We start from the raw sequence: 23880 nt of genomic DNA on the forward strand, positions 1-23880 counted from the left end.
CCACAAATGAATAAAAACAAAATGCAAATATTAAAATTAAAACAGACTAAAGTTACAGCAACAATGTCAGGCTATCCTACCTTGTTCGAGGAATGTCTCCATCAATATCCACATAAAGGTGCGACATGCCATTCACCTTCAACTGACAAAGAATCCTGCTCCATGTCATGTGTCTTGTAACAATCTAATATTCGAAAATGTGATATATCGTTTCAGGCTTTTCACATTGGTGTAGAGTCTATTCAGTATAGATTAGCAAATTTTCATACATAAACACTATCTTTTGACAAATCCACTGTGCAAAATAAAAGCAATTAATCAATCAACATGTTATCGGTTAATCCTTTGATCGATGTTTGTTTTTGTAACTCAGCTGATAATCCATCTTGCTGCACTTCCTCGTGTATACTACATAAAATGTAATTGCATTTGCCACATCAGATCTTAATTTATAATGCTGAGTATTTACTCCAGACACGAGAAATGCCAAAGAACCTTTGTCGGGTAACCTGAGTGGTGTTACCACTAATTATACCTGTTATAAATTCATTAACTGACCATCAAGTGAATGATGACAAATAACATGTGTAGATTTACCACCAAACAAGGGTTACAGAAAGGAGTAGTAATCGCTGTATATTGCATGCAATTCTGATTGCCTGAAAAAAACTTATGGGCCGACACTGTTTTGACGATACGAACAGAACTGCATTGTTGCGTAAGAAATACATATACGCATTTGCTGTATATATACCTATTCAAATAAGTAAATTTTCAGATTTTTCTAGCAATGGCAGAGTCGGGTTGTTTAGTTTACAGATTCAAATACATCAAATGTGCGTTTTTAATATCATAGCATAGGTAATAAACATCATATTTTTACATGACATGATTGAATATCGATGTAAAAAAACCACAGACTTTTATAGGACCAAATTGGATCAGTTATTATACCATCCAGGCATTAGAAAATCTGAAAATGTTTACACTGCTGGGATTCTTTATTACAGTCAGACAAGAACTACCAGGAATATTTTCAAATAACGGGCATCCACCCTTCCTAATGTCCAACTGTTTAGGTTGAAGAAATTCTGCCAAGGTGGACAGTAGCCCAGTTCCCGTGCCCGAGTGAGCGGGTACCGACGAGCCTGCAGCTTGGTTTGGTAATTAGCCCATAGGCGAGAAACATTAATCGCTCTGGATCAGTGGCCCTTTAAAGTTGACGATGCCAGTAGGTGTCAGAATGAGAGATATGCATCATGTAGATTGATTTAGAGCTGTTTTGCTAGTGCTAGAGGGAGATTTGTGTAATCGCTTTTTCAAAGATACAATTCTTGATAAAATTCTGTAACCTATGTGATACTCATCTTCAGTATGTGATCGCAGCGCAAAATGAACGTAACTCCCATATTTTAACATAGATGTAGACCTATGATCGCTTGGTGGAACAGGGGCTCATTTCTTGAGGCTGTCTCCAACTATGACTACCAGAATCCAATGTTAAAGTGACGGAGTTATGATCACCTTCGCACAAAGTTGGCTTTGTTGGGGTTTGATTCCCCACATGGGTACAATGTTTGAAGCCCATTCCTGGTGTCCCTTTTGTGATATTGCTGGAATATTGCTACAAGCGGCGTAAAACCCTCGTTTCTCACTTCATGACATACGAATATTAGATTGGAAAACTGATTGTTTAAGTGTATCATGACACTATTTCTAAAGCATTTGAAGGTATGTCTTTAACAAAACTATCACAATTACCAAACACACTAGTATCACACAAGATGCATTTGAAGAAGTTGTATCTGCACTACATAACCTGTAATAGACATCTAGATCTAGAAGATTCAGTCCCTTATAGTTACAGGATTAACACAAGTGTTCCTCCTGGCAACTGATCTAAACAATACCCCATTCTCTGAAGGACGTTTGCCTCTGATTTGAAATGATCTGATTCCTGTGAGATGACGTACAGCAGATTCACTGGCTTCATTCAAGTAAAGACGAACATCTTTCCCTGCTTAGTAGTGGAAGTGGAAGGTCCACCGACAGTATACTAGACCATGTTACTGGGGCATTCGGCATTAGCTGCTACCTGCAGTAGGATACAGACATTCACCTTGCATCAAGACCACCCATCTCACAACCAATACCTGCTTCAATTGTCACCTGTAGATTCTTCCAGGGCACAGGACAAGAATATGCAGATAGCCTTGGAGTTTGGTCATCTGCAGAGAAAGATCAAGCAATGAAATGAATCAATGTTTGAAAGTAATCAGTCATCAGCAGGAGCCTAGTGATGCTTTCCTGGAAACTAACTGAAGACCAATACACCAACTTTATATATATTCTCTGTTGCTAAGTGTGGCTGTGCTACCAATAGCTGTAATATTGCTGATGCGGTGATTCAGTCATTCATTCTTAGGGTAGGCGTGACCCAGTGGTTAAAGCGTTTGCTCGTGACAGTGAAAGTCCATGTTTGACTCCAATGGAGGTAATTATAAATGGTGTGAATCCCAATACTGGTGGTTTCTGTGATGTACAGCTGACCCATGTAGATTCACACAAATGTAGGCAGATGTGTGCCTTATCTTTTAATGATACTGTTCTTCATAAAATACCCAAACACTTGTTATATCTTCAGCATTTTAGATTCAGTCACTCAATGACATCTTTCTTTTTTAAGGCTCACGTTCTGCTTCTGGGAACACAGACTATGATGACAAGCAGTCACTGAGGCTGACCCCTCCAAATCATTCATTTAGTCATTTAATAGTTCTGTCAAGGGCTTGATAATTTTTTGCCACAAATGAACAGTTCTCAACCCATTATGAGCCATGATACTTCCTGACAGGTCTTGTACATACTGTTACATACTGTTACAAGGGCACCTGTTAACATATTCAACACACAAGGAAATGTATTGCTGTTTTCATGAGACCAATCCTGCATTGCTTTACATGTGTTGTATGCTAACATAGAGATGTTTCAGTTTTTGGGATTCGTGATTTTCATGTGATTAGATATCAAGATTTTATTCTGCATGATTACTGAAGCATGTGGCTTTTGAATGTTTGTTTTGCAACATGTGTTTATTTGCCCTGTGATATGCACAGCATCTGAGGATGGAGTCCATGCTTGCCTTGTGCTGTGAAGGCTCATGTTGGTGTATGCATTCATCCTGTACACATCTAACACCAAGTTATCACCACACAAGATCCTGTATGCTTCTGTGTATCAGAGTAGGCATAATGACATCATCTGACAATAAATGACATTATCTGACAATAACTCCAATGACATTGTGACAATACTGTGTCTATGTGCGCACAAGCAAGTAGGTTGAAAAACGCCCTGAAGAATATTTATGTCTGTTTGGGTTTCTTAATAGTTTAGTTTTTCTTCATTCATAGATTCCATATATCCACTTCACTCAGCTTCTAATAAGTAAAGAACTCCATTTTACAGCATAATCCTGGCAATGTTGTAGTTATAATGAGAACATGTTAGGTTGTTTGCAGATGAATGGACAAGATTAACTTGTTGTGAGACATTTTACCATCTTGCTCTTCTCCCCAGACTGCACTTGTGGAAATATGGCCGACATGTTCTTACTGTTTATGTTTGCTGTTTCAGTATGTGTCCAAGCTGACCCCGGCTATTCTTAGCGAGATGGATAAGCTGCTTGGGAATAAGCCTGTGTACAAGCGAGAAACATACAGGTGAACAATACCACTTTTCATTGGTTCTTTACCGCATGTTGCTACCCCCGGCCAGGCCCATCCACCCTAGTGATGCGCAGCAGGTGCCCTCTGGCGGACTGCATGGGGCCAGACACTATTTGGACTTCGTTGATCAGTTTGTAGAACGTCCGTCACATTGTCCATTTCCCTGAGGAAATTTAATCTAATTCTTCTCACATTGTTACAAGAGACTGTATACTGTTTGGAACAACAGATTTTGATGCTAGATGGACGTTGAAGTCAATGAAACTACTTGTGGTATTATTCGGTGTATGAGATAGACAGCAAAAGCTGTAGCTTTGATTCACTATTTCAGAGATGATCTCTGGTTTGTTGTGGCCATGATGAAGCTTGTTCTTGCCTTTATGTTTCTCCTGAAGTAGGTCCAGATTGCCTCCTGTGGCTGCACGCACATGTATTACTGCCATTCTTCACTATCAGGGTGTTCCTATGCAACATATTACTGCCCAAAACTGGTGTGCCATTGTTCAGTAGGTAGATGAGAGTGAGGCTCGGAGAGGAATATACACCTTCTGCAGGTGCACAGGCAGGCTTTACAACTGATTTAGTGTTTCTCTCACCTTTACTCGAACCCCTTCTAACTACACCTCAGTGATACTTGACTGTACTACAAGTAACTCCTACCTGGTAACTGAGAGGTGATGTTAATGGATTAAGTGATAAGATCTTGAGACTCAGTGTCAGGTACATACCAATATCATATTGCTGCCAATATCAACATTGCCGATTGTGGCATTGAACAAGCTCCTCATCTTTCAGGTTGTTATTAGTCATACGGATAGCATACATTTGTGATGGCAGTCAACATTAATTATCCGAGTTCTCAGAGTTTTGGTAGCAGATGTTAATTAGTAAATTTGGCATTATTTTCTGCAATGTTTCTTTTCGTGTTTTGAACTCAGAGAATATTTAAATTTGAAGAATTTTGTGGAAACAATAGTGCATTTTCTTAAAAGTATCACCTCATACATTAATATTTAGAATGGAACCAGAGTCAATGTGAGGGAAATGCTCAATCAGTCGGCTGTCCTTTTCATGACAACATCGCAGATGCTAGCGTCCTGACACACACTCTTGTATGGTCATTAGGAAGCCAGGATGATTCTCATGCAGGCACACCACACTCTCGGGGACACATTTACAGAGACATGAACATAAATGGCATATACCAACATATCTAATATTTTTAACCATCTATTTTGATAATGTTGGCATTTCATTCCAAATGGCAGATGTAGCATCTATTTGCTGTCCTCATATCTAATGGCAAGAACTCTGGTGTTTTGGTAACATTTTGATTTATTAGCAATCAGATTCATGAACTTCTAATCATGAAAGATCACAATATGTGATATACATAAAAATACCATTTTTCAATTTTCACCAAATTAACATGCAGGTCAGAACTATTTCAATCACCTAAAGATAAAACATTATAGAGAATCTCTATTGGATATAAACATAAGTTTCTATTGCTAAAACTTGATAATTATGTATTCCTAATTTGTGAAGGGGATTCCCCTGTCCTTGATCTGATGATGAGCTATTGGTGCATTGTTTGTTGATATGTACATTTATACTTGTAGGGATGCCTTGCATTATCTGCGCTGTAGGCTGTGATACTTACTATTTGATTATATTTACATTTTTATTTTTTATTTTTATGGCCAGAATATATATATACATGAATCCTGTCATTCAGATAGAGGCATCTTGCATTAACATGCCTGCTTAAATGTGCCATAGTTTGCACTTTCAAGAAAAAGAGATTATAGAGTATGACAAGCTAAAATACTTGCCCATACACATGGTTAAATGAAAATCTATGTACAGGTTTACAATTAATGCCCACATACAGGTTTACAATTAATGCCCACATACAGGGTTTACAATTTATGCCCATTCACAGGGTTTACAATTAATGCCCACTCACAAAGTTACAATTGATGGCCACACACAGGGTTTACTCATGTTCAGGGTAAAAATGAACCCCCACTCCCAAGGTTACAGTGAATGCCCACTTATAGGGTTACAGTGAATGCCCAATCACAGGGTTACAATAACTGCCCACATACTGGGTTACAGTGAATGCCCATTCACATTGTTTACAATTAATCTCCACTTACAGGGTTACAATCAATCCCCACTCAAAGAGTTACAACTGATCTAAATCAGGAATTCTAAAATCAGAAGGTCATTGTTTAAATGTGTTTCTCTAGATACTCTTTATGAAACCCACACTTACTGATAAGGATATGTATTTGGCTGCCATAAAACCCCTGTGAAGGGAAGGTAGCCTTTCCTCCGGACAGTGTCACTATCGGTACACTTGGGTTTAGAGGGCAATGTCCATACTGTGAGCAGCAGTGGTACAAGGATTACAACAAAGGCATTACCTCCCCTTATATTAGCATTATCTCCCCTGGGACTGGCATTATCTCCTCGGAACTGGAATTATCTCCCCTTAGGCTGGCATTATCATTAGATTGGCATTTACTTCCCTCGTATGTCAATCACATCATTCTGTATAATTATGTATTGACTTGTCTGAGCCATAGTGCTCGCATTTTCATGTTGACATTCTATCTTCAAATATTCCATCCAAGTTGGCTTGCCAGGCCTGTTGAGATTGGAATTAGGTGGCCCAGGCCAGACAGCTATCCTTTCAGCTATGGTTCAGCATTGGCCACCATCAAATAGGGGTAATACTTAAGCCCCTGTATCGACTCGCAGACACTTCCCAGTTCAGGATTGTTCGAGTGCTCTATATCACGACAAGCATAGCTACCCTGCCACTATGCTGTTCATTCAGACGAAGGAAACTAGTTTTGAACTTGTTTTATTGTTTCCATAGCAAAGTAATTAAGGTTTTGACTAAGTGATGATTTTTCAACTATTTTACCATGTATAAGGGAATTACAATGATTTACTTATTCCAAAATATTGTTAGCTAAAAATCATTATTCATTGACAAAATATTTCAAAGCTGTCTCTAATCTCTATTAATTCTGCTATGCCTTTGATATATACTGAAGTAAAGAAATAAGCAGACATTAAGAAACAGAATTATTTCTTGGGCATAACTGACATTTTGGTTGTCTTCCAGACCCATGGAAGTGAGTTGACTCACAAGACACAAACTTTACAAATTTTGCGATGAAGCATCCACTTGGATTGCAGTTTTTAGTCTGCCCATAACAATGTGTTCACTTACTTTTTTCCTTCAGTATATATACGTGTGTGCGAGTGTGTGTGCACTTAATGAACGATAATACCCATTATTCATTGTTTTACCTATTTATGCATTTATATTGAGCATTCATCAAAATGCATTATCTTAGCAACTTGACAATTGTGTCTGCATTCTTATTCTAATTTACACTTATCGCAGCTGTGTTACTCAAAATGGCACATTTCGGATATATTTGTCTTGTACATTTTTACAAATAATCTTACCTTCTATCCTGTATGAATTTTTTCGACCATGTACTAGGTCAGCATCAACAGTTAGTATAGTATTTAACATCACCAGGGAACTTTAGGAAGTACGAGCTCATATTTCCATGTGGCTGCACCCAATGTAGATCACTGAACAAGGCCACAATACATTATGTCCTTGTTTGTTGTTTATGGGAATTGACCTGACATTTAAACCTGAATATTTCATTTTTGTGAAGTGCATAAAAAATTCTTGAATGTATCAAAACAAATGTGCAAAATAAGTAATTCTCATTACCTAGTTTCCGATATTCTGTTTGAAAAGAAATGTTTTGCTTTCCTTTGACCAACAAATACATAATTTGTCCTGACCATCGATATGAGTAGGAGCATCATATTAACACAAGGTCATCAGATCCCTGGCGTCCATTTTGAAATCCCTCGAAACCAAAACAAGACGATGCATGTTGGTTTTTGAAAGTTGTTATATTTGGTTGGCTGTACTGATTTCAAGGGACTTCTGTGGACTGTCTATGAGCAGCATTATATCTATGATCAGAATCTGGTCTTGTTTTTGTTTATTCCTTTACACATTTACTGCTTCCTTCAAAGGACATATTATCCTAATTTTAAAACTGAAAATAAAATTTATCAAAATTGACTTCTTGTTGTTTTTGAACTCTAAGTAAAAGAATCACCAAAAAGTAAACCTTTACGGTCAAATTAGTAAGCTAGCACCATAGTCCAAGTGACTGATGCCGCCTGAACTGCATTAACACAGGACAACCTTCATACCCATGCCACCAAATTCACTCTGCCATATAGATATTACAAACTAAATGGAACATACTATAAAAACAACAACAATAGAAGCCAATTTATGATCTAAGAAAAGTTAAATGTAGGTGAACAAAGTGAATTTAAAAAAATTAGGTTGGCCAGGGATAGGCCCACCCACCTATCTGTTAGTCAGAGACCTGTGAAAATATAGACCGACAAGTTATTTTCAAACAGAATCATGTCAATTTACATCTGCTTTTACATAGCTGCAGTTCTGTAGTGACAAACTGGATATCATCAATGGCAAGACCATGACTGCAGAATATTGGTGGTAACCATGTCTTTGTAATGGTGATGGGTGAATGTTATGTCCCGTATCCCACACTTGCTTGACTGGAGACAATGACTCCAGAATATAGATAGAAACCATCTGATGTCCCTGTAACTATCATCTGGGAGGATGATGTATCCCGTATCTCACACTGGCTTGGGTCAGTGCTCACGCTGTTGACCAATGGGTTGTCTGTTCCATGTCAGATTAAGGCTGATGCCATAAGGGTGGAATAGAGCTATGACACGGCTTCTGACAATGATAGGTAGCCCCAATAATTCACTCAAGAATATGCTACATCAGTAATGTGTAACATACTCCTGTTGACCTCAGCATGAGACATACTGTTAATATTGACAAATAACAGGCTGTCACAAACATTTAAAAAAATGTAAATATATGAAAGTTTTCATAATTAACAAATTGGAATACATTTCATTTTAACATGTCTGGTTAATGATAGACATAAACATTGCTCATATTCTTCAAAAACTAATGTTTTACGGGTGTATCCTCAATATTATTGGTAATGTTGCTTCAGTCCTTATCCTACCCCTAGTCTAGTGCATACAGAGTATCAGTACCTCTATTGCTTTTCAAGACTGACATCTTCCCATTATGATGAAACCAGCAGCAGACAATAGACAACTCAAAAGTGTTTCAGGATATTCTCTAGACTGGGAGATCTCTGGACTATTCTCTAGACTATGATCTTGCTTGGATTGATCATATTGACAAATACAAAACAGAACAGTTGCTAGATGATGCCCTGATTGTCTTGATGAAGCAAAATCTATTGGGCAATTTAGTACTTGCTAGGCAACCTTCTTGAAAATGTTCAGAAAACCAAACCTGTTGGTGAGTTGTCAGTTCCAGTGACAAGTCCACTTTGAGAGTCGGTTGTCCAACACATGTTCCCTGTTGAACTGGAGGTCTTTTCCATGAGACCTGAACACCTCCAACAGTTTCCAAACCTCAAGAAGAGTTAGAATCTTGACGGACATTCTCAGACTTGGTACCTCACCCAAACCCCTGTTGATTTAATGCTACTGTGTTGTACCCAAGTCTAACCGTCACAAAACGCCTGTCTAACGCTGTTCCTTATTTCCTTCAGTCGACAAAGAGCCCGACAAGTTCCACGCCGATAGCGCTAGGCAGGGGTAAGGTCTCACTCACATTGTAGCACAGTCACTTTGGAGAACAAAGATTTATGTAATGGAATAGCGCTGTCTGCTTATCTCTATCAGTTTAACAAAATCAGATATTATTAACTGATTTTCATAGATTAATGAGGAATAGAAAAATGAAGCAAAATCATTCAATGAAATATTATTCAGTTCCTTTTAGCAAATTTTTATCCTCGAGATGAAATCTTACACATCTTTTGGTTTATCTGCGTAAAATTAGTGAGAAATCTTGACACTCCAAAGTTGACAGATGCGATTTATAGATCTTTGGCATGGTGTTTTCCACAATTTGTTCTCTTAAAATGCACTGTAAACATTCTAATTATTTCAAAATTTTAATGTTTATTTCCTATGATTTCTCATGGTTTCGGAATGTTTCCTTTCTAAATAGCTTCAAGCATGTTTGAGATCTTACCTCTATTTTCAACATCTTTGTTTTGTGAAAACTTGTGTAGAACTTTCTATGCTGTACTTTCAGTGGTGGTATTATCTGATAAAGATTCTCTGATTTCTTAATTTTTTTAGATTAAATACATCTTGTCATCATTTTGAAGGAAAAATTCCTCTTTAAAAACATTTGACATCACAGGTTTCCTTTTTTCTCTTTCTTTCTTCAAATCTTTTTTTTTTAAATCATAACATTGAAAACACATCCTCCTGTGTTAGATACGTCATCTGCAAGAAAACTGGCTTTTAGAACCTTGCACCTTGCTGTTGACCCACATGTTATGTATACAAATCATAGCACTTCATATTGTGTTACTTTATGTTATCATCCTGTCTGAATATTGTCCTTCATTATGGAGGTGTAGGAATAGTTAAATACAGTCAAATCCCGATGAGTCGAATCGCTGGGGACCAAGTAATAAATTCGACTTATCAATGTATTCGAGACATAGGTATGTCTATGAGGGTAGAAAAAAAGATGATCCAGTCCTAATTCATCTGCCTAAGCATTTGTTTATCTAATGATTTCCCTATCCCTAATAGGGGCACCTTATCAGTTCCAGTCTGATTAGCACAGACAGTGATTTCCGTAAAAACACTAATCTGCCTTTTGAACTCACCCGTCAAAGGCGGAAAGGTGTGAGCTGCACTGGTTTGTTAATTGGATCAGTTTGCTACACCAATCAACTTCTCATTGACTGACTTCGGCTTATGTATACAAGATTGCTGTTGTTTGAATCTCATGGGACCAAATTTCCTTCTCGAGTCATCTTGTGTATTTATGAGTCGAATTCGTGTAACCGGTATTCAAATGATGACAACTATAACAGGGAATGGTCGGGGCCGACAGGTACTTCGAGTTATGCATAATATTTGAGACACCGGCATTCGACTCATCGGGATTTGGCTGTATTATGTCTGTACAGCTAACATGGTGGAGATATAGTCAGGTATATTTCACTCAGCTACTGACGCCAATAGTGTTAGTGTATATCCTAACACTGGTCAAACAGTAATTCCTGGTAGAACATGCATTCTTGGGCTGACTCAAAAGTGGAATCTTGTTAAACTGGAACTGTAGTTCACCGACCTGGAAAGCCATGAGAACAAATACTCCAGGACAGTTTCCAGAGCTGAAATCATTTAGATATTGAAAATTGAACAGTCTGGACTGTCAGGTTCCAGTGTTACTAACCCCTAGAATCACAGGCAAACAGGTCACAAACAGTCATTCATATAGTGGTTAAACAGGCAGCGTCAATACACTCAATAACACAATGCCAGGTCTGGTAGTACTATAAATATTGTTCTTAAAGGAAATCATCAAGCGATACCCAAAGGTTGGACGACGAAAATTAACAAAGTGTCAGAACTGAATTGCCTGTGTACAAACATGATATATGGTGAAGATATGTTGCTTAAATGGTGGCTACTAAAAACTACTTGGTTTCAAACAGAACACGTTGCAGAAATGGTTGATGGTTCTTAGGAGGAAGATGTTTTGTAAAATGATTTCAAAAATAATTTTAACTTGCTGCTATGACCGATGCTAAACACTACAGATTCTACATCTCAGGTGGAACAGGAAATGTTGTGGAAGCTACCAGGATTGGGTTGTCTTCCCATGGCAACTGCTGTTTCACACTGACGTGTGTGGTGCGTACTGCATTCAGCCGACGGACGTCACCCATTCTTTAAGACACTTTCGATCACTATCAGATCGTTTCTCTTGATCTGGGAAACAATCAACCTGAACATGATCGATCAACTAGGAATCATGAATATTTGGGGGCAACTTTTATGAAATTGTCCCCCCCCCCAAAAAAATGACAGTAAAAAATATCCCCAAACATATTCTTAATCCTCTACCTTATTGTGCACTAAATTTCTCAAAGAAACTGTTAGCATAACTGTTCCAAACACCATTGTGTACCATGCAGTAGCCTGTTGCATTATTCCATTTAGTTATAATCCATAATGTCAACTGAACGACCCACATATTCAAACTGAACAAAATGATTTTTTTTAATTCACAGTCGTTTTGCAACTTGAGGCAACAGTAAAAGAACAATCTCCATAATTCACTGAAACTATGCTATTTCCAAGGCAACAGGAAACAATTTCTTTAATTCACAGACACTACAAAACATGTGAGACAAAACTTCATGAACAGATTTAATTAAGTGCGACAGTACACAACTTTGGAAACAACAGTAAATAGAATGGTTTCTGTTAGCTCAGACACACTGAGTCAAACTGAAAGGAAAAAGGAAATACATTCCTTTTTGTTTTGCGAAAATAGCAAAATTATTTTTTCAAAATGTTAAATCTGTTTGGCTTTCAGATCCAGCACAAAAACATGGTGAGTCGAGGGGGGCATTTGCTTCCCTGTCCCGCCATCAATAACACCCCACCCCCACCCCACCCCACCTACACACACCCTCCACCCTGTTGCTGCTACTGTAAGACTGCTAACACATCCTACGTACTAACACACGACGCCAGCTGCTCGACTGCTGCTGCCGCGCTAACGGTGATACCCACTCAACATCACGATCTCATCGTGTCATTGCATCATGTTTTCTGCTTCAGATGTACGTGCTTTTCAAAATTAGAATGACGTGGAGAAACGTGAGTAAGTAGATACCAAGAGATGATAGTTTGCATGACCCCAGTAGTCGCTAGCTAACTTACTGACACACGTGTGAAGCTGGCAGACCTTCTCTCACACATCACCTGGACACAAATTGAATGAAGAGTCAAGGCGATCAACAAACTCTCAACTGTGTGTATAGTTTGAAATACCTACCCTCAGACTTCACCCCCCCCGTTTTCAGCCAAACCCTACCCTCCAGGAATAAACAACTGGTACCTCCAAAATGTGCACAGTAATGTGAAATCTTTTGTAGACATAGATGGTCACTTGGAGGACCCCTGTCACAATGATATACAGGGTTCGTATCCAATTTGTGGAAATATTTGGGATTGGTGTTGTATAGTTTTATAGAAAACAGCCTCAACTGCAGGGAAAATACGTTTGTGGAGAAACGGTTTCTTGAATTTTTCTGGGGTGAGCACATCTGTTATATCTCCATGGTTTGCATTTCAGTAAACGCGTACACTAACCCCTGAATCCATTCCAATGGTTCTCGCAATCTCAGATTACCTACCCTTAGTTTCCATTTGCCAGTAATATTGGCTATGCTTCTAACATATCATGATGGACAGTCCCACATTTTATGATCAAGTTTGTTGGAAGTTCAATGTAGGAAAACAGACTGACACAGAAATAAAAGCTCTAAATATTCTTGCTTTGCAGGTTATATTGTTTCCCTTTTCCTTTGTGTCAACATCAGATGTTTGGGGGTAATATGTTAATGAATGAATAGTAATGAAATTCAAGGGTTCGTAATTTAAAATCACAAGACCCACAAGAATGGATCCAGGAGTCAGTGAAGGTTTACGGAAATGTGACCTGGAGATAGATGACGGAGGAACATTACTGGACCTGACAAAATGTGGTTGGTATTGTCACAAGAGTCTCAAATGTTTCATGACACACATCGACCATTAACTAGGAATCAACGATCCTATCTGTATGTTGTATGTAAGATATAAAAAATATCCACCTATCTGACCCCTCGCTTCTGTATGTTGTATGTAGGATGTCACCAAATGTCCACCAATCTGACCGCTCCCTTCTGTATGTAGGATGTCATCAAATGTCCTCCCATCTGACCACTCTCTTCTGTATGTAGGATGTCACCAAATGTCCTCCCATCTGACCACTCCCTTCTGTATGTAGGATGTCATCAAATGTCCTCCCATCTGACCTCTCCCTTCTGTATGTAGGATGTCACCAAATAACCTCCTATCTGACCACTCCCTTCTGTATGTAGGCTGTCACCAAATATCCACCAATCTGACCGCTCCCTTCTGTATGTAGGATGTCACCAAATGTCCACCAATCTGACCGCTCCCTTCTGTATGTAGGATGTCACCAAATGTCCACCAATCTGACCACTCCCTTCTGTATGTTGGATGTATAGGATGTCACCAAATGTCCTCCCATCTGTATGTAGGATGTCATCAAATGTCCTCCCATCTGACCTCTCCCTTCTGTATGTAGGATGTCACCAAATAACCTCCCATCTGACCACTCCCTTCTGTATGTAGGATGTCACCAAATGTCCACCCATCTGACCTGCCCTTCCTTCTGTCACCAAATGTATGTGTCACCATGTCACCAAATGTCCACCATCTGATCTGACCATGTCACCAAATGTCCACCCATCTGACCGCTCCCTTCTGTATGTAGGATGTCACCAAATGTCCTCCCATCTGACCTCTCCCTTCTGTATGTAGGATGTCCACCCATCTGACCACTCCCTTCTGTATGTAGGATGTCACCAAATGTCCACCCATCTGACCACTCCCTTCTGTATGTAGGATGTCACCAAATGTCCTCCCATCTGACCACTCCCTTCTGTATGTAGGATGTCACCAAATGTCCTCCCATCTGACCACTCCCTTCTGTATGTTGTATGTAGGATGTCACCAAATGTCCACCCATCTGACCGCTCCCTTCTGTATGTAGGATGTCACCAAATGTCCTCCCTGTATCTGTCACCAAATGTCCAAACCATCTGACCACTTCCTTCTGTATGTAGGATGTCACCAAATGTCCACCAATCTGACCGCTCCCTTCTGTATGTAGGATGTCATCAAATGTCCTCCCATCTGACCACTCTCTTCTGTATGTAGGATGTCACCAAATGTCCTCCCATCTGACCGTCTCCCTTCTGTATGTAGGATGTCACCAAATGTCCACCCATCTGACCGCTCCCTTCTGTATGTTGTATGTAGGATGTCACCAAATGTCCTCCCATCTGACCACTCCCTTCTGTATGTTGTATGTAGGATGTCACCAAATGTCCACCCATCTGACCTCTCCCTTCTGTATGTTGTAGGATGTCACCAAATGTCCACCCATCTGACCACTCCCTTCTGTATGTAGGATGTCACCAAATGTCCTCCCCATCTGACCACTCCCTTCTGTATGTTGTATGTCAGGATGTCACCAAATCTGACCACTCCCTTCTGTATGTAGGATGTCATCAAATGTCCTCCCATCTGACCTCCCTTCTGTATGTTGTATGTAGGATGTCACCAAATGTCCTCCCATCTGACCACTCCCTTCTGTATGTAGGATGTCACCAAATGTCCTCCCATCTGAACTCCCTTTCTGCATGTAGGATGTCACCAAATGTCCTCCCATCTGACCTCTCCCTTCTGTATGTAGGATGTCACCAAATGTCCACCCATCTGACCACTCCCTTCTGTATGTAGGATGTCACCAAATGTCCACCCATCTGACCTCTCCCTTCTGTATGTAGGATGTCACCAAATGTCCACCCATCTGACCACTCTCTTCTGTATGTTGTATGTAGGATGTCACCAAATGTCCACCCATCTGACAACTCCCTTCTGTATGTAGGATGTCACCAAATGTCCACCCATCTGACCACTCCCTTCTGTATGTAGGATGTCATCAAATGTCCACCAATCTGACCACTCCCTTCTGTATGTAGGATGTCATCAAATATCCAAATGAACACTCTCCCTTCTGTATGTAGGATGTCCAAATCTGACCACTCCCTTCTGTATGTTGTATGTAGGATGTCACCAAATGTCCACCCATCTGACCGACCCTCCCTTCTGTATGTTGGATGTCATGTCAAATGTCTCCCATCTGACCCCTCTCTTCTGTATGTTGTATGTAGGATGTCACCAAATGTCCTCCCATCTGACCGCTCCCTTCTGTATGTAGGATGTCACCAAATGTCCTCCCATCTGACCACTCCCTTCTGTATGTTGTATGTAGGATGTCACCAAATGTCCTCCCATCTGACCGCTCCCTTCTGTATGTTGTATGTAGGATGTCACCAAATGTCCTCCCATCTGACCCCTCCCTTCTGTATGTATGTAGGATGTCACCAAATGTCCTCCCATCTGACCCTCCCTTCTGTATGTTGTATGTAGGATGTCACCAAATGTCCTCCCATCTGACCGCTCCCTTCTGTATGTAGGATGTCACCAAATGTTCCTCCCATCTGACCACTCCCTTCTGTATGTTGTATGTAGGATGTCACCAAATGTCCACCCATCTGACTCCCTTCTCCCTTCTGTATGTAGGATGTCACCAAATGTTCCTCCCCCCATCTGACCCCTCCCTTCTGTATGTTGTATGTAGGATGTCACCAAATGTCCATGTCCACAATCTGACCGCTCCCTTCTGTATGTAGGATGTCATCAAATGTCCTCCCATCTGACCACTCTCTTCTGTATGTAGGATGTCACCAAATGTCCACCAATCTGACCACTCCCTTCTGTATGTTGTATGTAGGATGTCACCAAATGTCCTCCCATCTGACCCCTCCCTTCTGTATGTTGTATGTAGGATGTCACCAAATGTCCACCCATCTGACCACTCCCTTCTGTATGTTCTTGGGATGTGTGTGGGGGTTGGGGTGGGAGCTGGGGGAGTATCTATCATTGGATGATTGGTGTATTGGTCTGAGAAACATGGTTGTCAAACACATTGACGTCTGCAGGTTTCAGGAATTTTAAAATATGTAGTAACACAAAATGCTTGACCAAACTACTGAAACCATCAGTGAGTGAGTGAATGTTTCTGAACACCACATTCAGCATTTAACCAGCATTATCATGACCTAGGCAGCCCAGTAACTGAGTCATCAACATGGAAAGGTTGCAACCACACAGAATCATTCTGACGTAAGAGGAAGGTTTAGACTGGCTCATGACCATGTACATTCCGCTGTCTGTTCCTAACCACATGGGTATCCAAGTGCAAGCATTGATGACACACCTCAGTCTCCTCCTGATACCTAAAGTAGCCAATGATACTCTTGCAGTGTGTATCAGACATGATCAGATTGTCCAAGTAGTGACATGTAAGCACTGACAATTTCTAAAGCTGTTTTCTGGAAAACTATTTGGGATTAAGATGTTTTCATTGAAAAACACACAGTCTTTCAAGTTAAACACTTAGGACATGACAGGGAAATTAATCACATCTCCTTGTATACATCGTAATGATTGAAGGAGCAGACAAACATGGAGGTGTCGAATTGAACTGGCTGCGACTGATGTCCTTCATGAAGTGGCCTATCCTCTGTCTGTCTGTACAGTGGACCGATGGACCGGAACATGCTGACATTCACATGGATGAGAACCGCAAATTGAAGCAATTTGGAAACATGGGATAAATGTGGTCATTAGTGATCATTATTTGTGTAACATTAGCAATCATTAGTTTTGCCGTGCACAGAAAGGACAGAGGTTGTATCGGAATGATATTCTTCATGGATGTAGGAGCAAATGCCTGGAAAAATACACTTAATAAAATAACCACATTCACAGATATATATGGAACACATCCCATCATCTAGGTCTTAACAGAACTTAAGTACTTATATATGGAACACATCCCATCATCTAGGTCTAAACAGAACTTCAGTACTTATATATGGAACACATCCCATCATCTAGGTCTAAACAGAACTTAAGTATAGTATACTTAACAAATACATGTGTTCTTTATATTATATAATACTCAGCAAAAGTTAAGGACCACCCCAATATTCAATACTTAGTATTATAGGCATCATAATATAAACTATTAAATACTTTAATATTGAAAATTGGGGTGGTCTTTAACTATTTTTGTTGAGTATATGTAAATATCTACTGTGTCGAGGTTGAAGGGACCTGTGTAAGTTCTTTGAATCAGCTGAGGTTCGACACAACCACAAAATGATGACAAAATAAGGAATATGCAGGGACCAAGCTTTTACATTGAGACAAGTGTACTGGTAAGTTTATCACATCAAAGCTTGACATAAGGGTGTTTCACTGTCTGTATATATGTGTTATAACAACATAATCTCATTCACATACAACCTATAATCTGGATACAGTGTCAGTCTTGAGGGTGACACTGGAGTCGGATCTCGCTGCACCAAATACCGACCTTGCGGTGTGATCACACGTGGCAGACATCAACATGCTGATGCAGCCGAACTGTCAGGCAATGCCAAAGGTCAACAAGGATAAGAATGCATATTTAGTTTATTGATGACTTGGGAATAACCAGTTTAAACCCAGAAATACATAACACTCAGTGAGAACATCGTACGGCAGACTAATATAACACACATAACCATAGCATGATGACATTCCTCTGACAGACATGAATACCACATACATCATATACTAACTACGAACTAACTATACAAACTAATACTAATTAATAAATGCTGACATAATACTAACTGTTTCCTGTTATGCTTATAACTAAATGCTTATATTGATCCTTATACTAACTTAGGTTTGATCATGTGACACTGACATGTGATCATGTGACACAATGAGACTCAGTCTGGGACAAAGCCTGGCAGGTAAAGCAAACAAGCAGTGCTATACTTGTGATGGTACTAGATACTATTTTGAAACTTACTGAGGCCAGACCAATTTTATTTCTTGTTTTATTGATTTTGTCCTCAGAAAACCTACAGACAGGAGGGAAAAAAATAAAAAATAGAATTCACCAAAGTAATATTCCTTTTAAATACTAAAAGTATTTATATTTGGCAATTTATGAAGTGTATATGAGGCAAAAAAACAATAAAAGTTTTGTTGTTGTTGTAAGTTTTGTTTCGGTTTTTTCAATGGCATCTCAGAGCTGCTTCAAGCCCCTCAGTCAGGTGATTACTGAATAAACATATCAACTTAGTAGGACATTTCATGTGTGGAGACAAACATATTGAAAAGGCTTGACTCACTGTAGATAGAAGTGAAAAAGAACATGGCCTCACATGAAAATTATTACATGAATTCTGCCCTTCCAGAACATCTTACGAAAAACATCATATGAAAAATCCTGACCACCATATTTGCTGGCCACAAACTACAAAGAGGAAACTACCAGAAATCTGTTCTTACACTGTGCTCTTCTTGATTGCTGCCTTATTGTTAGTGTTGCCACAGTCAGCTCAAAGCCTGGATGAGTGTGTGTGTGTGTGTGTGTGCGTGCATTCGTGCGTGTGCGTGCACGTGCGCGCACAATCACCTGATGAAGGGACACAAAGTAGCTCTGAAACTCTGTTAACAAGACTTAAAGAAGTCGTTGGTTGGTATTTAGCCGTTACACATGTAAGGGAAACAACTTCTTTTATTCTTTACACAACATGTTGGAGCTACTTCCTGCTGCTTTCACATGAAGGAGCAAGAAGTAACTTTGAAGAATTGTGACAAAGATTTAAAAAAGTTGTTATCTAAAAGAAGTTTAATGTAATCATTTTCAGGTAAGTATTAAGAGACTGATTATATGAGTGAATACACAAACAGATACCAATACACAGAAACAATCTGTATAAATATATTACATGCCTGTCTGTAGGATCTCGTTGACCAACTTACGCTCAAGGCTCAGGACACACGTTTATACCCTGCATAAACAATAACAGTTGACAGAATAACTGACAAGACAATTTGCAATTTAGGCCAGTTAGCTGAAGGATGTCCTTAAACCGATGAAGCTTCTGTTTTCTCATCTTTCTTCAGCAATTCATTCAATGTTTACTATTTCAGCCTTCCATGATTGTACTTCCAGCAGATGAACACTTTTGTCGTCTGCTCTATGCAAGCAAGATGGCGCCCACATCGCCATAGTTACCAGAAGAGGGCAGGAGGTACAGAGGATGCACCTGCTGCTGAAGTCCCCACTAGGGCTGTAGCGGCGGCTTCTAGACGTGACTAAATCATGGACACTGCTGTGTAGCGGCATCTTCTCAACAGCTAGAGTAATGGCATTGTCAGATTGTTGTCAAAATATGTGCAATGCCATGTAAGTCATTGTGTCATATTCTTTTTCCTCTTCAAATTTTCCTCATGGACTTTGATTTAATATCGTTTTCAAGCGGCTGGTGTTCGGTGATTGCTTGGATCATGTCCTTCGGGAACATAACTGTGAGAAATGTGAGAAAGGCAAGTGTCGGCTGTGGAAATCTTTTGGCAGACACTAGGTGTACTGACATGAACAAGGATGCCCTCTCTGGACAGCCCTCAACTACAGGGTACGCTGCAGTGTTGGAGACAGGAAGTTAGCCATGGATGTACAATATTGTGAACACTGTGGAGGGGATATCTCGCGTATACCACGTACAGTACATATATATCACTATCCCATGATACTCAGCCCAGCTAGAGATGAATCTCGTCACCTTCTCCATTGTGGGAGCTGGACTAATCCTGCCTTGAAACACTGGACTCGCGCAGTACAAACTGCCACAGCCATGTTGTATGTTACTTTACACCACTGGAATGAAAACTGTGCATGATTGAAACTTAATTTTCAATCTGTTCTTTGTGTGAAATATCTACAGCCTTTTAGTGTGTAGTGGTGATTAGATTCTCATCTTTGCCTTTTTTTTCTAACAGTTGCCTCAAATGATTAATCCACAAGGGGCAAGAACAAGATGGCTGCCGAATGTGATATTTATCTGTACTGCTGGAAGTGAGTGTTTAAAGGTACATATCAACGAAATTGTGTCATGCAGATAGCAGGAGAACCTTCAGGATTTAATACATCACAGCTGTTTAACAACATTGAGTTATCAACAGGTCCAGTTCAGGAGATGTGTACCTCAACACAAGGTAGACCGTGTCCAGGCATGTCATGTGACTTACCTCATTCACTGGCTTGTACAGGATCGTGAAGAACACATGGAACCTGGTAGCCTCAAACCAATTAATATCAAGATTATTCATGAACTGTGGAATTATATCAGCATTAATTAATATTGAAATGTTTGCAGTGGGTTGTCATAAATTATTTCAAGGAAGAAAAGCTATATGTGAACTATGGTAAACACTGGATATGTCATGTGGTAAGACTAACAAGATGGACAAGATGGAAGACATGACAAATTGGTGACAAAACGGGTACTCTTACCTTTGACAGTTATATTGGAACTGAATAACATGGTGTGACATCTGCAGTTGTCGGGGATATTTCTAGATGTTGGCAATGACAGTCTTTTCTAAATGTTAGCCATTTCTTGAGGTTTGTGACGAAAGTCATGAAGGTAATGACAGACACCAGTCTACAAATTTTAAAAAACCTGTTGGATTGTTTTCAAAATTCTTTGCAGATAACCAAAATAGTTCTGATGGAAATCCCATCACAAAATAAAATCAGATTCAAACTCACAGAGTTTTCAAAATAAAAGTATTGTAACATATATTCCAGCTGTTATTCCAACCTTTGATGAATCAAATATTCATAGAAGAATTATCCCCTACAATTGTTTGGGAAAGATTAACAAAGTCAAACTTACCAGATATGGACAGATGTCACATGCAGTTGTAAGCTAATCATTCAATAAGGTCATCTGTGGCCTGCGTTACAAAGCAATCTTAATGCTAAGATCATACTTTACATACATAGACAGTTGTAGCAGTAAGATCATCATAACTCCCATACTTTACATAAACCTAAGACAGTCGTTGATCTTAGATTGTCTTAACTCCCATACTTAAACATAGACTAATGACAACCGTAGCACTAAGATGATCATAATTCCCATACTTTAACAAAAACTAGCTCTAAGATTGCTTTGTGGAACTGGAGGCAGGATAACAGTGTGTAAAAACTTGGTCATTCCATCCCGTCATGCCCTCCAAAGACACTATGCATTAATGTTTCCAAGGAGCACATTGAAATAGAAGCACAGGTCAGTGTATATGGCAATTTGTACAGAGAACCAAGCTGGACCATTTTCCTTTTAAAGGGGCTCTTTGAGCAGGGTTTATCAATGTTTCACTTTTCTCCAAACTGAGTTGCAAGATAGTTGCTATATTTTGTTCCTGTTTTATGCATGCTACTAAAGAGTGCTTGTCAACACAGTATGGCCTAAGATCTCCTGAGTGTTGATGAGCACCAACATATTTGTCAAGACAAAAGTTTATCTTCTGCCTTAAAGAAATTGATGGGATAAAATACACCTAATATCGTCATTAGTGCAGAATGTTTACCAGTTGTACAGTGGCAGGTATGTGGGGACACACTAGTAGACACACCTGTGGAGGCACACCTGTGGAGACACACCTGTGGGGACACACCTGTGGAGGCACACCTGTGGAGACACACCTGTGGGGACACACCTGTGGAGGCCTTGCTCTTCTTGGTGTAAGTCGGAAGCGACATACAGTTCATTTCATCCGTTACCATTCACAGTGTTAATAGGAACATTAATCTTGTGTAAGTTAACGTGTTCATACTCGTTTGTGTCTTCTTATTTTTCTATTCTAGCAAGATTTAAACTTTGCTATATTGAGTTTCGGCAGTATGTAAGCCAAAATACAGAAGAAGAGACTGTAGCATAGGCACATGCAGAGTGCATATTTCACATAGGCTCAAAGAGCCCCTTAGTTACTCATGCTTAGTCTAACTAGATGCTTTTTAACCATTCACAAGGAAACGGTCTTGCTGACTGTGATGACCCGAGGCCTTTATAAATCTATTTGGTTTACAGATCCTCTCACCAAAAATGGAGAGAAGAAATTAGAGAGAAAAAATATAAAATAAATTAATTATTTTTAATATATGAATGACTTAATAAACTTATATATTAAATGATATTTATATTTCAAGAAGGAATCACTTCCGCAATGATTTATGTGACAGTGCGGTGCCGACTGTCATTTCCAGCTACATCTAAGTATTGTCATGTCAGAATTTAAGATATTTATGTCACTACCAAACTGATATGTTTAGAAAGCACAACACCAACGAAAATAAGGCCTAACCAAAGAGATATGATGTTGACTCATTAGTGTGATCCAAGTCTATGTTTTACTTTGATTGAGTTTCTCTCCAACAGATCAGTAGTCTGTTACAACTGTAGATTTGTCATTAGGCAATCGGTTTCTAAAATAGAACTACAAACCTGTGAGGACCGGGTATCTTTTATCTTCAGTGTAGCGTGGTGTTGGGTTTCAATACAGATGTAGCTACGTACAAGCTACTAGTTCTCCATGTACATAATGTATATTGTTATTCATACAGCGCCATGACGGTTACTTCCTTTGTATGGTATTAGGTGCATTTGTTGAACTCTTTATCTTGTTGCATTTACCTTTTCATTGATTTCCCAGGAATAAATCCTTCAAAGTCAAACACTGTCTGTTCTTCCTTTGAAACATTTGCCAGCTTCTATTACTGATAAATCAGGTCACATGCAAGTAGGGTATCATGCATGTAGAAACATTCAGCAGTCCTGACATAAACAGCCCCTCGGGAGACAAGAACAGGTTGTTGCCGTCCTATTAAAACCAGCAACATCATTGGGAGACAAGCTGTTGCAGTCCTGTTCAAATCAGGTATTATGGCAATGATGTTATAGAGGTAGACGTTTTCGTAAGTGTTATAATGATTATGTATCCGTGGTTTGATCCCTTGGTCGTCTTCGTGTTGTCATGGATACAGCATCTGTCAGGAGAATAGAAGTTTGGCAGGTTGATCAAATGGTCGTCTCAATAGTGTCGTGGACACAGCATTGATCAGGAGAACAGGAGGCTGGTGGTTTGATACCCTGGTCGTCAGGTTGGCGGTATGGTAATCTCAATGGTGTCGTGAACACAGAATCTAGCAGAACAGAAGGTTGGTGGTCCCATCCAATGGTCATCTCAGTGGTGTCGTGAACACAGAATCTAGCAGAACAGAAGGTTGGTGGTCCCATCCAATGGTCATCTCAATGGTGTCGTGAACACAGAATCTAGCAGAACAGAAGGTTGGTGGTCCCATCCAATGGTCATGTCATTGGTGTCGTGAACACAGAATCTAGCA

At 39.6% G+C, this 23880-nt stretch overlaps 1 protein-coding gene and 3 long non-coding RNA genes across 15 annotated transcripts in view; 1 reads left to right on the forward strand and 3 right to left on the reverse strand.

Moving 5' to 3' along the window:
• LOC124267811 (voltage-gated potassium channel subunit beta-2-like) overlaps positions 1–21347 on the forward strand; it is a 161405-nt gene extending 140058 nt beyond the window's left edge. For 3 of the 12 annotated variants that reach the window (XM_046702800.1, XM_046702802.1, XM_046702801.1), the window contains one exon: positions 3637–3722. Coding sequence is in view for 8 of the 12 variants with exons in the window: in XM_046702804.1 (XP_046558760.1) it covers positions 3637–3722; positions 9428–9461 (120 nt within the window). In the remaining 4 variants the exon portion in view is untranslated. Of the gene's footprint in view, positions 1–3636; positions 3723–9427; positions 9474–12291; positions 12310–12539; positions 12583–19622 lie in introns of those variants that run through there. The other 9 variants (XM_046702803.1, XM_046702810.1, XR_006896132.1 and 6 more) reach the window with 8 other exon arrangements.
• On the reverse strand, positions 8078–21743 carry LOC124267815. Its single transcript, XR_006896135.1, has 3 exons — positions 21634–21743; positions 9500–9504; positions 8078–8087 (listed from the first exon to the last, which is right to left on the reverse strand). It is a non-coding gene; the product is annotated as an uncharacterized LOC124267815 (long non-coding RNA).
• On the reverse strand, positions 13595–14314 carry LOC124267814. The gene is made up of 3 exons (XR_006896134.1): positions 14247–14314; positions 14058–14151; positions 13595–13780 (listed from the first exon to the last, which is right to left on the reverse strand). It is a non-coding gene; the product is annotated as an uncharacterized LOC124267814 (long non-coding RNA).
• A 157-nt stretch (positions 21744–21900) lies between the features above and the next one.
• LOC124267813 lies at positions 21901–22443 on the reverse strand. Its single transcript, XR_006896133.1, has 2 exons — positions 22197–22443; positions 21901–22140 (listed from the first exon to the last, which is right to left on the reverse strand). It is a non-coding gene; the product is annotated as an uncharacterized LOC124267813 (long non-coding RNA).
• Between the last annotated feature and the right edge of the window lie 1437 nt (positions 22444–23880).

The sequence above is a fragment of the Haliotis rubra genome, unplaced genomic scaffold (genome assembly GCF_003918875.1).
Source record: "Haliotis rubra isolate DU_JTF1 unplaced genomic scaffold, ASM391887v1 Scf134, whole genome shotgun sequence".
In the NCBI taxonomy this organism is placed as follows: domain Eukaryota; kingdom Metazoa; phylum Mollusca; class Gastropoda; order Lepetellida; family Haliotidae; genus Haliotis; species Haliotis rubra.